This window comes from Astyanax mexicanus, chromosome 2 (assembly GCF_023375975.1).
Source record: "Astyanax mexicanus isolate ESR-SI-001 chromosome 2, AstMex3_surface, whole genome shotgun sequence".
NCBI classification, from domain to species: domain Eukaryota; kingdom Metazoa; phylum Chordata; class Actinopteri; order Characiformes; family Acestrorhamphidae; genus Astyanax; species Astyanax mexicanus.
The window spans coordinates 6,730,883-6,745,139 of NC_064409.1; the positions used below are offsets into that span (position 1 = coordinate 6,730,883).

Below are 14,257 nucleotides of genomic sequence, written 5' to 3' on the forward strand. Positions count from 1 at the left end.
CCACCTAGTGCCAACAGGTTTTCTACCGCAAGTATTGTTGTAGTAAAGACCACTAAAGCTGAGTCAGAGTCAAGACTTTTATTATTCGAGTCCAAGTCAAGACCAGGATTGGGAAAAACCTAAACCAAGTTTTGAACCAAGTTCAATTTCCATTCATTTTTATTCTAAAATATAAAAAAAAAACAATCACAATTTGCCCTCAAACAGCTCATCGCTAAAGTTAGTTAGCTCATTACTAATGGTAGTTCTCTCCCCAGTAGCATTAGTATTTTAGCTAGCTCGTTGCTAATGTTAGCTAGCTCTTTGCTAGAGTCAGTTCATTTCCTGGTAACATTAGTGTGCTATTTAGCTTGTTGCTAGGGTTAGCTAGCTTTAGTTCTCTCCCTGGTAGAATCAGTATTTTAGCTAGCTTGTCGCTAAGGTTAGCTAGCACTTCGCTAGCTTTAGTTCACTTCACGGCAACATTAGTGTATAATTTAGCTCGTTGCTAGGGTTAGTTAGCTCGTCACTAGCTTTATTACTATTCCAGGTAACATTAGTATTTTAGCTTGCTCATCACTAAGGTTAGTTAGCTTATCGCTAGCTTTAGTTCTCTTCCTGGAAACATTAGGATTTTAGTTAACTTGTTGCTACTGTTAGCTAGCTCGTCAGTAAAATTATCTAGCTTGTTGCTAGCTTTAGTTTTCTCCCTGGTAGCATCAGTATTTTAGCTAGTTCGTCGCTAAGGTTAGCTAGCTCTTCGCTAGCTTCAGTTGGCTTCACGGCAACTTTAGTGTGTAATTTAGCTCATTGCTAGGGTTAGTGAGCTTGTCACTAGCTTTATTACTATTCTAGGTAACATTAGTATTTTAGCTAGCTCATCATTAAGGTTAGTTAGCTTATCGCTAGCTTTAGTTCTCTTCCTGGAAACATTAGCTAACTTGCTAACTTTAGCAAGAAGGTAACAAAAATTTTAATGTTACTAGGAAGAGAACTAGAGTTAGCTAGCCTGCAGCTTATGTCAGTTATTTCGCTAGTTTGCACTTACTTCTCCTGGTGCTTTCTTTCTAGATGTCTGGAAAAAATAATTGTGGCCCCCAAGGTCACAATGATTCACATAACCAAAGAGTTTAACTCCAGTGAACCGGTAAAAAGAGCACATTTAGCTTAACATCGGACTATTCAAAATTAAAGGCGCATTGATTGAACACTGAACGAAAACTGGAGTAGCTTGTTTTTCTCTGTTAGCCACTGTTAGTATGCAGATTTTAGACTAAATTTTTTAATAAATTGTTGATGTTCAGTAGCGATAGAAAAAGGGTTTAGTTTCACTATCCACTTTCCACTGTCTCCGAGTCCACCTCACCCTGAGAAAGAGACAAAACCGATTAAAAAAACAAGGTGGAGTCCACTCATTTTCGGTCTTGATTACTTTAATAAAATAACATCAGAAAATCCCCACTTCTACCCTAAGGCTAAGGTAACAAGCAAATCTCATTTACAAGAATAATGGACATAAGACTATTTATTCATATTGTATATATCCATCATGTCCATGGTGTATTTTATGCTTTTTGCCCAGTGTTCCCAGAAACTTTCTGGGCCCAATACAACAGCGATAAGGGCAAGCAGATATAAAAACTATGTGAAATGTAAAAATGAATATTTTACAGACTCTTCTGCTGAAATGTTTTGTATGAGAATGTTCCTATGGCATCACTCCATAAAACCCACTATGGCACTGTTATTTTTAAAAAGTAACTATTTTCGAAAAGGTTATTTTTCTCCTCTGCAGTAAAAAAATATTAGGTCTTACAAATCAGTAGTGAAAACAGATTTACAGATTTTGTTCTAGATTTTATATATAGAAATATTCATGTACTGCTTATTTCAAGCGTGAAAAAATAGCACAAGCCTTTCATGGTGATGGAGTCTCATGTGTTCCTTTTCATTAGGAACTGTTGTGATCATGTATGACCTAAATGTTACAGTACGTTACATTTCTCTACGCTTTATCCTCACCACACACATTTTGATTGTCTGTACTGCATGTCCTGTCTTTTAAATTGTCTTAAATTGTTCATTCCTGACGCTATCAGTCTGCCAGCTCAAGACTTCCCAGCATGCACCTGCACCAGACTTCCCTGACTCCACGGATCACATGAAGCTTCGGTGTTCCCGCTCTCCAAGTTACTAATTGGCTCCATCTAGTATATATACCCCTCAGTTTGCTCAGTTCTTTGCAGAGTATTGAATCTAGTTTTCTTAGCTCTTCTATGGCAGGTTTTGTTTTTCCTTACTTATTATTTACCCTTTATTGCAACGCCATTTTTGTCTTTTGCCTTGCCTATTATTGTTTACTTGCTGTTGACCGTTTTTAATTATTTTGTACTTCTCATTTGCCTTCTCCCTTGTTTATTGGATTTACCGTGTATGACCCTGCTTTGCCTGACTACTATTTGGTATGTCGTTTACATTTGCTGCCTTTCTGTTACTGACCTTGCCTGTCCCTCACAATTCTTGTAAACCTAATCCCTGTATCTGTCCCTGGTCTGGCCTGCGTGAGAGTCTGATGTATTTACTGAACTTATAGCAGTGTTCAACTTCATCTGTTGCACGTTAACACTTTATTTTGGCTATATTATACTATTTGTTGCTCCATGGTTCTGAAGAAACGTGATTCGAAACGTGATTTGTTTGCACTGTACTTGTACTGAGATGAGATGAAATGACAATAAAAGCCTATTGACTTCACCTGATGTGTTCACTGAGACCAATACTGTTTTGCCACTAAAAAGAAGGTAGTTACAGGAAGTTCCCTGCAGTAACATTTGATTCTTCTGAGATTCTGCTCTAATTGGCCTTCCACTAGGTGCTGCAAGAAGACGATTTCATTGAACCTCAAGCGTGCTAACGAAGAAAAATAGTGATCGCATCCCAAAATTATCTGGTCTATCACTCATTGCACATTTCTGAGCAGAAAAACGAACAAAGTTTTCATATAAACGTGTCAGCCATGGACTACAGTCAATGTAGTCCAGTCATGACTACAGTCATCGTAGTCAATGTCATGTCGTTTATGCCTATATTTAAAACTATGGATCTAAGCTATTTTTTCTTAATGGCAGGAATGTATAGAGCTTTTCAAAAACAGAACTCCTGGTTCTGTTTTTGCACCAAGAGTGGCATAAAGTTATCCAAAAGCATCGAGTAAGATTGGTGGAGGAGAACAAGCCAAGATGCATTCATAACACTTTATGAATATGAACTTGTTTTCTTTGCATTATTTTAGGGTCAGAAAGCTCTGCATCTTATTTCAGCCATTTCTCATTTTCTGCAAATAAATGATCTAAATGACAATATTTTGATTTGGAATTTAAGAGAAACGTGCGAAGTTTATAGAATAAAACAACAATTTTCATTTTACTATCTTATTTTTTAATACCTATAAATAGAAAAATCCAAGAAACTGATACAGAAACTAAAATGTTCTTTTATTTTTTTCTAGAGCTGTATATATATATAAAATGGTGCTTGGGTCCTACCATGTTTTGGTTTCTCATACTCTACTCACAGTCTAGTCATGTTAAACAATGTAACCTGAGACCTTATGAAAAATAACTAAAAATGGAAAGCTCCCTCATGTTTTACTTACTATTAGATGAAAAAAAGATAACTGCACTGTAATCTTCATTAGTTTCCAGCTAAACAAATGCTACTTAACAGCTTAAGCTGGTAACTGGATTGATTTTCAAGTTGGAGAACACATAGTCTATGCTGGGAAGTCCTCATATTGAGAGTTTAAGAGTTAGTGTAGTGAAGAAATATTATCTTCCTGAATTAAACGTGCCACTACCACTCAAATACACTGGCGAATAGGTCATATGGAATTGTTGAGTATATAGATGGAAAAGTAGGTACATAGCCAGACCATGGTATAGACAATACAAAGTACTTTCAAGTGGTCTTCCATTTTACTTACATTAAAACACACCCAGCTCACACACCCTTTCTCCCACATTCACAAAAAAATATGCATTATGACTACTTGGAGCAGCCAAACACCCATTAAGTGCAGGCCTCCTGTCTTCCCTCTAGAAACTACAGTCTTCAGAATTTTCCTTTGGGCCTGTTTTCAACCTCAGCCCTTCTGGCCATGCAATCCACTTCCTGTGATCTCAGCCCCACTTCCTGCCCTTCTTCCCAGCTGGATCTAGCCGAGGCTCCTCGGGATGTTTGACAGGAAGTTAAGGAAAGGCTGTGCTCTGCTGATAGCTTTGCCTTTCCTTCACCAGCACAAACACTCCCGTGATACACACACACACACACACACACTGACAGCAAGACAGAAATAAAAGCGGCTGCCACCCACCCACATACACCCCTGATCAATCCTAAATGCATACAGAGTGACAGGCTTAAAAATATATCTTCTGGCTGAAGGGGCAGCACATGAATACTCTGTGGCACATTCAAGAAAACCCCTAGACAGAGGTGCATGTCCAGCAGTACATTTACAGCCTCGCTTTTCTTTAAATATCAAGTGCTGCTTATGTCCGGTCATGCATAGCATGTTATATTAGGGGTGAGCGATATGACCATAAAATAGTATTGTGATATTTCATGGTACTTTCGGAATATCGATACTTTTGGCGATATGACAAAACACTGAATTAAAAAAATATTTAAAGAATACACTATGTAATTGTGCAATTGTCATTACATGTCATAATACTAATAATGCACTCCAAATATCTCCATATATGCAGGATTAAAGTAAAATAAATGATTATGGACAGATATAATCTCTAGTCTCTAGTGCATATATAAAATAGAAAATGAGAACAGTGTACATTTTTCTTTTGCAAAAAAAACAGCAAAAAAGTAGTACCCTAATGTGATAATTAGGGGTGGATGATATGGCACGATATTTTAGGGTATAATATCGTTCACGATATTCAAAAACGTTGGCAATATTATCACATATGATACTATATGGCACACCCTAACTTAGGAAGCAGTACCAAGCTCATCTCATAAAACGCTACCAGAGGAAGTCGCAGCTGCAGCCATACTCACACTGTTACATAAGAACTGCCTTGAAGTCTGAGAAAGCCTCCTAAGAAGTGGAAATGGTAAAAAGGCAAAGATATCCCCTCTCTCTTTTTCTCTCTCTCTTTTTCTAGAGCAGATTACTGCACCTGTCAACACCAGGTGCTATATCACCTGTTTTAAAAAAAGTGTTTTAGGAGAGTACTCACAAGCCCTGAAGCCAATTTCATTCACTCATTGTATTGCTTGTCTCCCTCATTTTAAAGGAGAATATCAGGGCCTTCAGGACATTACAATGCAATTGTCCTGCAAAATCTGTTCATTTAGATGATTCATTTTAATTTTATGACTTGTTCAACTCATTGCAACACTCAATTGCTTAATTTTTCACACATAAAATTGCATAGCTTACACAGTTTTACACAAGTCATCCAATTATTAGTAACTGCTGTAAAAAGAATTTGGAGCTGTAACTGAATAATATAAATATAATAAGCTTGAAGATTTTGGGGGCTCTCCCCATAATATATATAAATATATGTACACACAGACATATACCATCCTCAAAACGACACATCTGAAATTTTCAAGTCACTACAACTAAAGCGCTTTTTCACACACACACATTCACGCCCACGCCGACAAACACACACACACACTCACGCCCTCTCTCTCAACCCCCTATTTTCTCCCTCCTACTCACACTCCGAAGCTGGGCTCCTTTAATTTGTGTCCCCTTTAACACGCCCATGTAGAGTGGTTTGCGCTGTGGAAGGGCTGTGAGCGCGCGTGGGCGTGCGCGTCTCACCTCAGCGCGCGGAGAACCTCCATCACTCGCGGTGCGTGTGAATTCACATGCTAGCAAAGTGCTGTCACTGCATCCCAATACCGCCGCACCTCTCCAAGTGCTCGCTCATTGCTATGGCAACCGGGGAGAAAAAATGGTTAGCTGGGAAACTTTGCCTTGCTTTTTTTTTTTTCTCTCTCTCTCTCTCTCTCTCTCTCTCTCTCTCTCTCTCTCTCTCTCTCTCTCTCTCCCTGTGTCTCTGTCTCTTTCTCTCTCTCTCTATGTATCTATCTCTCTTTTAAAGGGTGATGTGCGTGGAGCGAACGCAGGCAACTGAGATGCAGAAGGCTGGATGAGAGAACGCATGGAGAAGATGCTTGAAAGTGGGGGTGGTCGGGGAGAAAGGATGGGGGGATGAAGAAAAAGAGGGAGAGGGAGAGAATGAAAGAGAGAGAGAAAGAGAGAGGGAGACAAGGGGACAGAGAGTGAGAGGAGAGAGTGGGAGGAGAGAGTGGTGTGAGAGATTGTAAGGGAGAGAGAGAGAAAGAGAGCGAGAAAAGGGGAGAGAATGAGAGAGAGAGAGAGAAAGAGAGAGAGGGGAAGGATAGGAAAGGGGGAGAGTGACTGTTGAGTGTGTAGGCGTTGGGGCTGTGAGGATTGGCCTCAGTCACGACAGAATTCAGGAAGACACAAGGTAGCTGAAGGTAATGAAGCTGAAGAGCACAGGAGTGTAAGTGTGTGTGTGTGTATGTGTGTGTGTGTGTGTGTGTGTGTTAGTGTGTTGTACCATGATAAATGCTGCCAACACACAGCCCCAACATGTAAAATTCATTCACGCCGGCAGGGATATCTAACAAACCTTTAACAAGATTGGCGCCTTCGCCACAAGAACTGAAAATCTATTTAGAAGACCCACACACAAACACACAATCACAAACACACACACACACAGTGGCTTCTGGGTAAGAGTGTCTCATAATCTCTCATTGAATAATGTGGCAGTGTACACCCACTTAACGTGTATGCGCTGAAAAATTCGTCCTAAAGAGCATCATCACATCCACAAAATCTTTCCATTCACACAAACACACACCTCCTGCCTACAAGCAACTTAGAAATCAGTCTAAAATCAGTCAAAGTGCAGAAAAACTTACCCTATATTACCAGGACTCTCATTGCATACCATCTCGGCTTCCTCTCCGAGAATCCGTCTCTGCTCTGTGTAAGTATATGTGTGTGTGTGTGTATGCATGCGTGTGTGCATGTAAGTGTGTATGTATCTGTGTGTGTGTGTGTGTATGTATTTGTAGTGTATGTGTGGATGCAAAAGAGAGAGAGAGGGGAATGGAGAGAAAGGGAGGGAGATTGAGAGAGAGAGAAAGATGGAGAGAGACAGAGAGAAAGAAGGAGAGAGAGAGAGAGAGAGAGAGAGAGAGAGAGCAAAGAAATAAAAAGAGTGAGAGATAGAGAGAGAGAGAGAAAGAGAGAGAAAAAGACAGGGAGGGAGAGAGAGGGAGAGGGAGAGAGAGAGAGAGAGAGTGCGGAGGCAGAAAGACTGTTACTGTATGACAGGAATGCTCAGCTCAGCCCACACAGTGCAAGCATGATACACTGACTAGCTGTGTGAGTGTGTGTGTCTGTGTGTGCTTGTTCAGCTAGAGAGAGAGAGAGAGAGAGAGAAAGAGAGAGCTAGGGAAAAGGGAGAGAGAGGGAGAAAGAGAGAGAGAGCAACAGAGACAGAAAAATAGAAAGATAGAGAGAGGCATACTCAGTCTCCCACTCCACTGCGTGGGCAAGGCCTGCATCTCTTTTTTTTGCTCCATCTCTCTCTCTCTCTCTCTCTCGCTCCCTCCTTCTCACTCTCTCAACAGCTATAATAAGAGAGAAAAGCAACTGGTCAAAAGAAGAGGGGGGGATGAATGAGAAAGATGAGGGCAGAAAAGTAAAGATGAAGAGAGAGAATGTGTGTGTAAGAGAGAGAGAGAGAGAGAGAGAAAGAAGGATAGAGAAAGAAAGAGAGAGGTTAGTGGTAAGCAGCAGTAATGATGTGACTGACTGACTTAGTGACATAGAAACTTTGTCAGCAGAAATAGGTGGAATAGCAGAAATAGGAAATCAAATATCTAATCATCACCATGGCAACCCACTAAATGTAAACATCAGCCTGTTCATATTCATACAAGTTCATATTCATAAAGTTTTAAGAGTTCAGAAATCAATATTTGGTGGAATAACCCTGGTTTGTAAATCAGAGTTTTCATGCATCTTAGCATGTTCTCCTTCACCAGTCTTACACACTGCTTTTGGATAACTTTATGTCTTTACTCCTGGTGCAAAGATTTAAGCAGTTCAGCTTGGTTTGATGGCTTGCTAAAAACTTGTTTTTAAGTGGTCTCGTATTTTTTTTTATCCAGAGCTGTATATGTTACAGTATGTTACATATCTCTGCACCTTATTCTCACTAGCACTTTTAATTTTAACGTATCGGTACTGCGCTTAATGACATAGAAACTTTGTAATCAGAAATGGGCGGATCAGCAGAAATAGGAAATCAACTATCTAATCATCACCATGGCAACCCACTAAATGTAAACATCAGCAGTATGCCACTGTGTGTGCATGTGTGTGTGTCTGATATTTCGATCACAACAATACAACTGTCAGTATCCCCAGTGTGACACATGCAATTGTCATTTCTACTCACACATGCTCTATAACGCATACAACACCACACTAACCACACAAACCCCCAGACGAATAGTAGCACAGCGGACATGGGTATAAATGTACAGGAGGTCTTCTCCGTTTATTCCAAATGAAAATGTGGGTCACAGAACCATTTAAAGCTTCCAAAAAAAAAGGATCCTGCCTATGTTCTTGAGATCAATAATAAAACCACTAATTTCGTACACCAATAATAGCATCTTCAGATCACAGTATATCAAAAATCAGCTAAACACCTTAAGAACATGTAACAGCAGCCGACTAAAGTGTCCCCCTTTCATCTCAGCACTTATATATGTCTCCAGCACGGAGCTGCACGAGGGGGCTCTCATAGCTCATCCAAATGCGTCCTAGGCTGTGCTGTGTTGTGTTTGGGGGCCACCTCCTGGATGAGATCTATAAGGTCGCTCTTTTCCAGGCATGCCCGGCATTCCTCTCCCCACGAAGCCAGCACCCTCTTAAGCTCCAGGACCCGCATCTTTGACAGTGCCTCACGGCTCCAGTCCAGCACCTGTTGCTCTAGAACACATTACATGAAGAGGTGTGAATACAGGTTTATTGGAAAGTTAATTTTCAGTCAAATTTTGTAAAATGTAGTTAGTAGAAATGACATTTTGTTGCGAGGAAACCCCTACATTTATGATCATTTAAAATGCATAAGATTAGAATCAGGTACATCACATTAGCTGCAATTGATAAGAGCACTGTTAGAGAGGATTCAGGAAACCCTACGAGTATATGTCAGTGATTGGTATGTTAATATTGTTATTCAAAAGCAATGTGAAGGACTGGTGAAGGAGAAAATGCCAAGACGCATGAAAACCAAATATTGATTTCTGAACTTTTAAAACTTCATAAAACTTTATGAATATGAACTTGTTTTCTTTGCATTATTTAAGATCTGAAAGCTCTGCATCTTTTTTGGTATTTCAGTCATTTCTCATTTTCTGCAAATAAATGCTCTAAATGACAATTTTTTTATTTGGAAATTGGGAGAAATGTTGTCTGTAGTTTATAGAATAAAACAGCAATGTTAATTTTACTCAAACATAAACCTATAAATAATCAAACAAAATCAGAGAAACTGAATCAGAAACTGAAGTGATCTCTTGATTTCATCCAGAGCTGTATTACCTCCCTCTGTTAATCATAAATGAATACATGCTTATAACACAATTAATAAAATCAAAAGAACCTGAAGCACTTCCAGTAAGAAAACAAAGTACAGTACAGACCTTCTGAAACTATTTGTAAAGCTCAAGGTCACGAAATCTGTGCTGATGATAAAAGGAGTCATGAAAAGGAACTCCTTTTATTTATTACACAAAAGGTATATATAACCGCAGAAGCTAACAAGAAGAAGAATTCCCTTCTTATGAGCTTATGAGTTCAGTTACACTTCTTTTCAATCTAATGTGGGCTTGTCTTGCAATCGGTCTAAACTACTGTATCCAGCCATAAAGACCATAAATGGGAATGGGTAGGGGTGAAAGGATTTACCGTATCGTAGCTCACAGATCTGCTGGTCTCTGTGCTGCAGGCGCTGGCAGATCTTCTGCACCGGGACATGGGCACTGAGGGGGCGACTCACCTCTCCTGTCACTTTGGCAGCTGCATCACTTGAGGCTCCAAGGTAATAACACTGTCACATATGAGACAGAGAGTGAGTGACATGAAGCTGAATGTTTTGCTTTAGCTGATGTTACCAATAACAGTAACATCTCTGAACAGCTTTTTTTTTTTTAATCTTTGGCGTTTTTTAAAGGTGTCCTTCCTCTAAAATGCACTTTTTTTGTTATTTGTAAAATAGTATGAGTTGTATATGATGCTGCACATGAAACTCTTCCTCAACCTCCAATGTCTGCAGTAGCTAGTAAAAGAAAATATTCAGAAAAACAAGTCGATCAGGAAAAGCACTGTGTCTATGTCAACCCGTAAATTAGTATTCATGGCCCCGCCCACATTGGCTCGCGATTGCCCATAGGCAGCACTGAAGTCACATAGCCAGACACGTCTAGTCAGATAGGAGCTAACAGCGTAACCCAGTAATTCAGAGCTAAGGAACAAATGATTAAAATTTGTCTATGGAACACCACCAGTGAAGTACAACTGAGATGAGAGGTAGGAGGATTTTTACTTTCTGGACCTGGACTACCCACCTCTGTGTGTAACTATAGGTTTACGTAGGATCTCCGGTGGATTTAGCATTTTTCAGAGACCCTTAGACTGGGTCAGTGGCTGAACTGCAATTACCAGGGCATTACACATGTTGTAAAGTAACATATGACATTGCAAATACTGTTATTACTGTTATTCTACTCGCTGCCTAGCAGTGCTGTTAGCCAATCAGAGGCGATATGTGTGCGCGTATATTAATATAAATGAGCAAAAGCCGAAATCCTATCGTTTCTCCAACCCCACCCCTCCTCCGGACTAAAGCAGAGTTATACCGGATCACTGGAGCACTTTCTTTCACAAAAACCAGCATGGCATGGCATTAATTCATACTAAAGTCCACAACTAGACATTTTAAAATGAATAAAAAACGATGGAATGAAACCTGTAAAAAATAATTTTCCACTATTCCCCTGCAACACAATGTTGTTCACATCCTTTTTTAAAGTGGGTCTGGATAATTGGCAGGATTATGGTAATAAGGAGACATAATTGTTTGACTGTTATAGAGAGTTATAGGGATATGGAGACAGACCTGGTTCATTGAAAGTGTTATGGGGATGGAGAGACAGAGCTAGTTCATTGATACAGTTATGGGGATGGGAACACAGCTGATTAATTGGCACAGTTCTGGGACAGAAGTTGCATCAAAGATACCTAATTATAGTGTGAACAGTTGACTAAAGGTTTGCCAGCATTGATTAAATGTTGTAAACAGAGAAGAAAAATATAAAAAAATTACACAGATTTGTACTTTGTATGTTGTTGGCAAATTATTCACTAATAAAAGAAGAGCCTTCAAATGCATCCAGAAAAAAATGCTAAATTGTATAATTAGTGTATGCCTTCTGTATCAGAGAGTGTATTTTAGTGAAATGTGTGTGTATGTGTGTGTGTGTGTGTATGTGCTCTTACAAGCCGGTTCTCCTTCCCTGTTGCTTCAGCACATGCTTTCATAAGCTCTTCCTCCACGAATGCTGAGGACAGCTCCCTATGAGTGGCCACCAGAGACTTGTAGAGGCGCTCCAAAAACCCCACACACACTGCATAGAATTCACACACACACACACACACACACACACACACACACACACACACACACACACACAGATAAAAAATTCTGAAACTGTCACCAGATTAGATTAGGTAAAATCAGATTAACTTTACAGTTATTGTGCAGAGTACAGGTATAGAGAGCATGGAGGTGGCAAATGATGCTGTGGTTACAGTATGATTAAGTATAGAGGTAATATATGTATTAATAAAATATATACAGCTCCAGAAAAACTCTGAATCTAATAATGCTTTATTAATTAACTATTAATTAACTTATAATTAATTATTCAAAACATGTACTTGTCAATCTCAGGCAGCTTTACTTATTTTTGTACAAGGTTACAACCAAAGACGATTAGATTTTTTCTCATTCCTGTTACCAAAACTCATGTGACACTTAAAAAGCATGTTTAAAGCCCACTAATCATTGATTTTCTCTTAAAAAATTGTATATAAAGAACTGGTTGGCTGCATGTTCAAATAATTAATATTTATGACAAAAAAATCACTATATATGTATGCAAATTGTATTTTTCTAAAATATGCAAAGCTATTGTTATGTTTTCAAGAAGACCCAAACCTGAAATTGATCAAATGTATTCTCATGCAATTTATTAAACAAATAGATAAATGATGATAAATCAATAAACCAAGGAACAATACTCACTCTTGTTACTGGAACTCACTCCTGTTACTAGCACTCACTCTTGTTACTGACACACCTGTTACTGGAACTCACTCCTGTCACTGGAACTCATTCTTGTTTATGGCACTAACTCCTGTTACTGGCACTCATTCCTGTTACTGGCACTCAGTCCTGTTACTTTAATAGTTAAGATCTACTTCAATAATGTATAATGAGCAAAAACATGACAAATAGCTAAATGGCTGCTATGCTAATAGCATAAGGACACTGAGCACATTCTAGTGATTTTTCCAAAATTTGTATTTTAAAAATAAACAAATAAGATCTAAGAATTGATTTATTATGAAAAAATATTTTTGAAGAATGGATGGGATTTGGAGTCACACAATTTTAATAAATACATTTCATGGTATTGTATATGTTTATAGTTAGAAAGTGGGGACAGGAAACAAAGTGTTTTAATTAGTTGTTTAAGTTTTTATTTATTGTTATTATTATTACATATCTTACTATGTACAAGACACTATGTTTCATAATCAAATGTATTTTAAAGTAATTTTTTGTGCACATTTATACATGTAATTTCCTGGAGACAGAAATGGCACGGTGAAATATGTCGTATACTTTAAATGTTTGGGGTTGTTAATGCATGCCAGGTGTCAACAACGACACATCTTGGTTTTAAAGCCTAATGAACTCTGGAACATGTTCATGTTTGTGGAGCTGCTATTTTTACACCGCTCTGTAAGTTTGAGAAGTCCAGCTCACCTTCACATTCCTCTGCATCGGTAACTGTACAGAAACCCCAGGACAGTAACAGGACGGCGACGGTGTTGGTTAAAGACATGGCGGGTAAAGTTTATTCCGAGTTCACCGGTTCACTACTGCTGCTCGGTCCGGGCTCCAGCTCCCAAACCCAGCAGACCACCTGCTTCCATCATCAGCTGTTTCTAAATTCAGCGCAGCTTCTTCATTGGTTGTGTAGCAGCTCCTCTTCTTGTGTTTGGTTTGTTCAGCATGCTGTCAATCTTGGTTGTGTCGAAAACCACATGCTATTATGTCAGTGTAACGTTTATCAGTTTATTTATTTTTTTTTTTTTTTTTACCGTTTCAGGCTAAATGCAAAAATGTAAAATTGGATGTAAAAGGTCAGTGTGACGTTTATTATTTTAATTTTCTGACCGTTTGGAACTAAATGCCTAAATAGAAAATTGGATGTAAAAACTCAGTGTACGAGAAATTAGTTATTATTATTATTATTTAGTTTTTTTTATCTCTGCATCTCACAATCGGATTTTCAGGAAAAAATAAATAATGCATCTTTTTTATTTTCTGATTTTTTATTTTTTTGCATTTTGCATGTTGGATTATATCATCAGGTTTGTGTTACAAGATACAAAAATGAAAAAATCTGAAAATCGAGAAAAGACTCACTTTTTTATTTATCCTGAAATTCTGTTTATAAAAGGCTGAAATTAAAAAATAGAAAATAAAAAAATGTAAGAAACCCTATTTCTTCTTTACTATACTATTCATTACTTTTTTGTCTATTTGGCATCATTAGAATCTGTTTTTATAATTTTTTCCAATTTTCTCTCTGCTCCCAACGCATCTCCTAGGCCCGCCCACTACTCAGGCTTTTGACTGACACGCAACTGAACCAATCACCTTGCACCAACTAAAAAGATATCTCAATTTAAATTAGTGACATAACATATATAATTAAATAAACGAATATTTAAAAATATTTTTATTATTTGTATATTTAAAACATTTAAATAAACAGAATAACAAACACTAACATAAATTAAAAAGCAAAAAAAAAAAAAGTTACCGGG

The 14,257-nt window shown here is 38.3% G+C and overlaps 2 protein-coding genes across 4 annotated transcripts in view; both read right to left on the reverse strand.

Annotated features, from left to right (window-relative positions):
* The window catches only part of shank3b (SH3 and multiple ankyrin repeat domains 3b), a 38,167-nt gene extending 31,106 nt beyond the window's left edge, over nucleotides 1–7,061 (reverse strand). For 2 of the 3 annotated variants that reach the window (XM_049473215.1, XM_049473188.1), the window contains exon 1: nucleotides 5,735–6,013. In XM_049473215.1, the coding sequence (XP_049329172.1) occupies nucleotides 5,735–5,782 (48 nt within the window). In that variant the 5' untranslated portion in view covers nucleotides 5,783–6,013. Of the gene's footprint in view, nucleotides 1–5,734; nucleotides 6,014–6,972 lie in introns of those variants that run through there. The other variant, XM_022671839.2, reaches the window with a different exon arrangement.
* A 1,538-nt stretch (nucleotides 7,062–8,599) lies between these two features.
* cdnf (cerebral dopamine neurotrophic factor) lies at nucleotides 8,600–13,408 on the reverse strand. Its single transcript, XM_007252364.3, has 4 exons — nucleotides 13,188–13,408; nucleotides 11,633–11,760; nucleotides 10,043–10,184; nucleotides 8,600–9,061 (listed from the first exon to the last, which is right to left on the reverse strand). The coding sequence occupies exons 1-4, from the start codon at nucleotides 13,264–13,266 to the stop codon at nucleotides 8,871–8,873; spliced, it is 540 nt and encodes a 179-aa protein (XP_007252426.3). The 5' UTR covers nucleotides 13,267–13,408; the 3' UTR covers nucleotides 8,600–8,870.
* Nucleotides 13,409–14,257: the final 849 nt, after the last annotated feature.

Coding starts and splice junctions, on each gene's coding strand:
- cdnf (XM_007252364.3), bottom strand. CDS start 13,266: ATGTCTTTAACCAACACCGTCGCCGTCCTGTTACTGTCCTGGGGTTTC. Junction 11,761..13,187: donor CGATGCAGAGGAATGTGAAG/GTGAGCTGGACT, acceptor AATTCTATGCAG/TGTGTGTGGGGTTTTTGGAG. Junction 10,185..11,632: donor CAGGGAAGGAGAACCGGCTT/GTAAGAGCACAT, acceptor CATATGTGACAG/TGTTATTACCTTGGAGCCTC.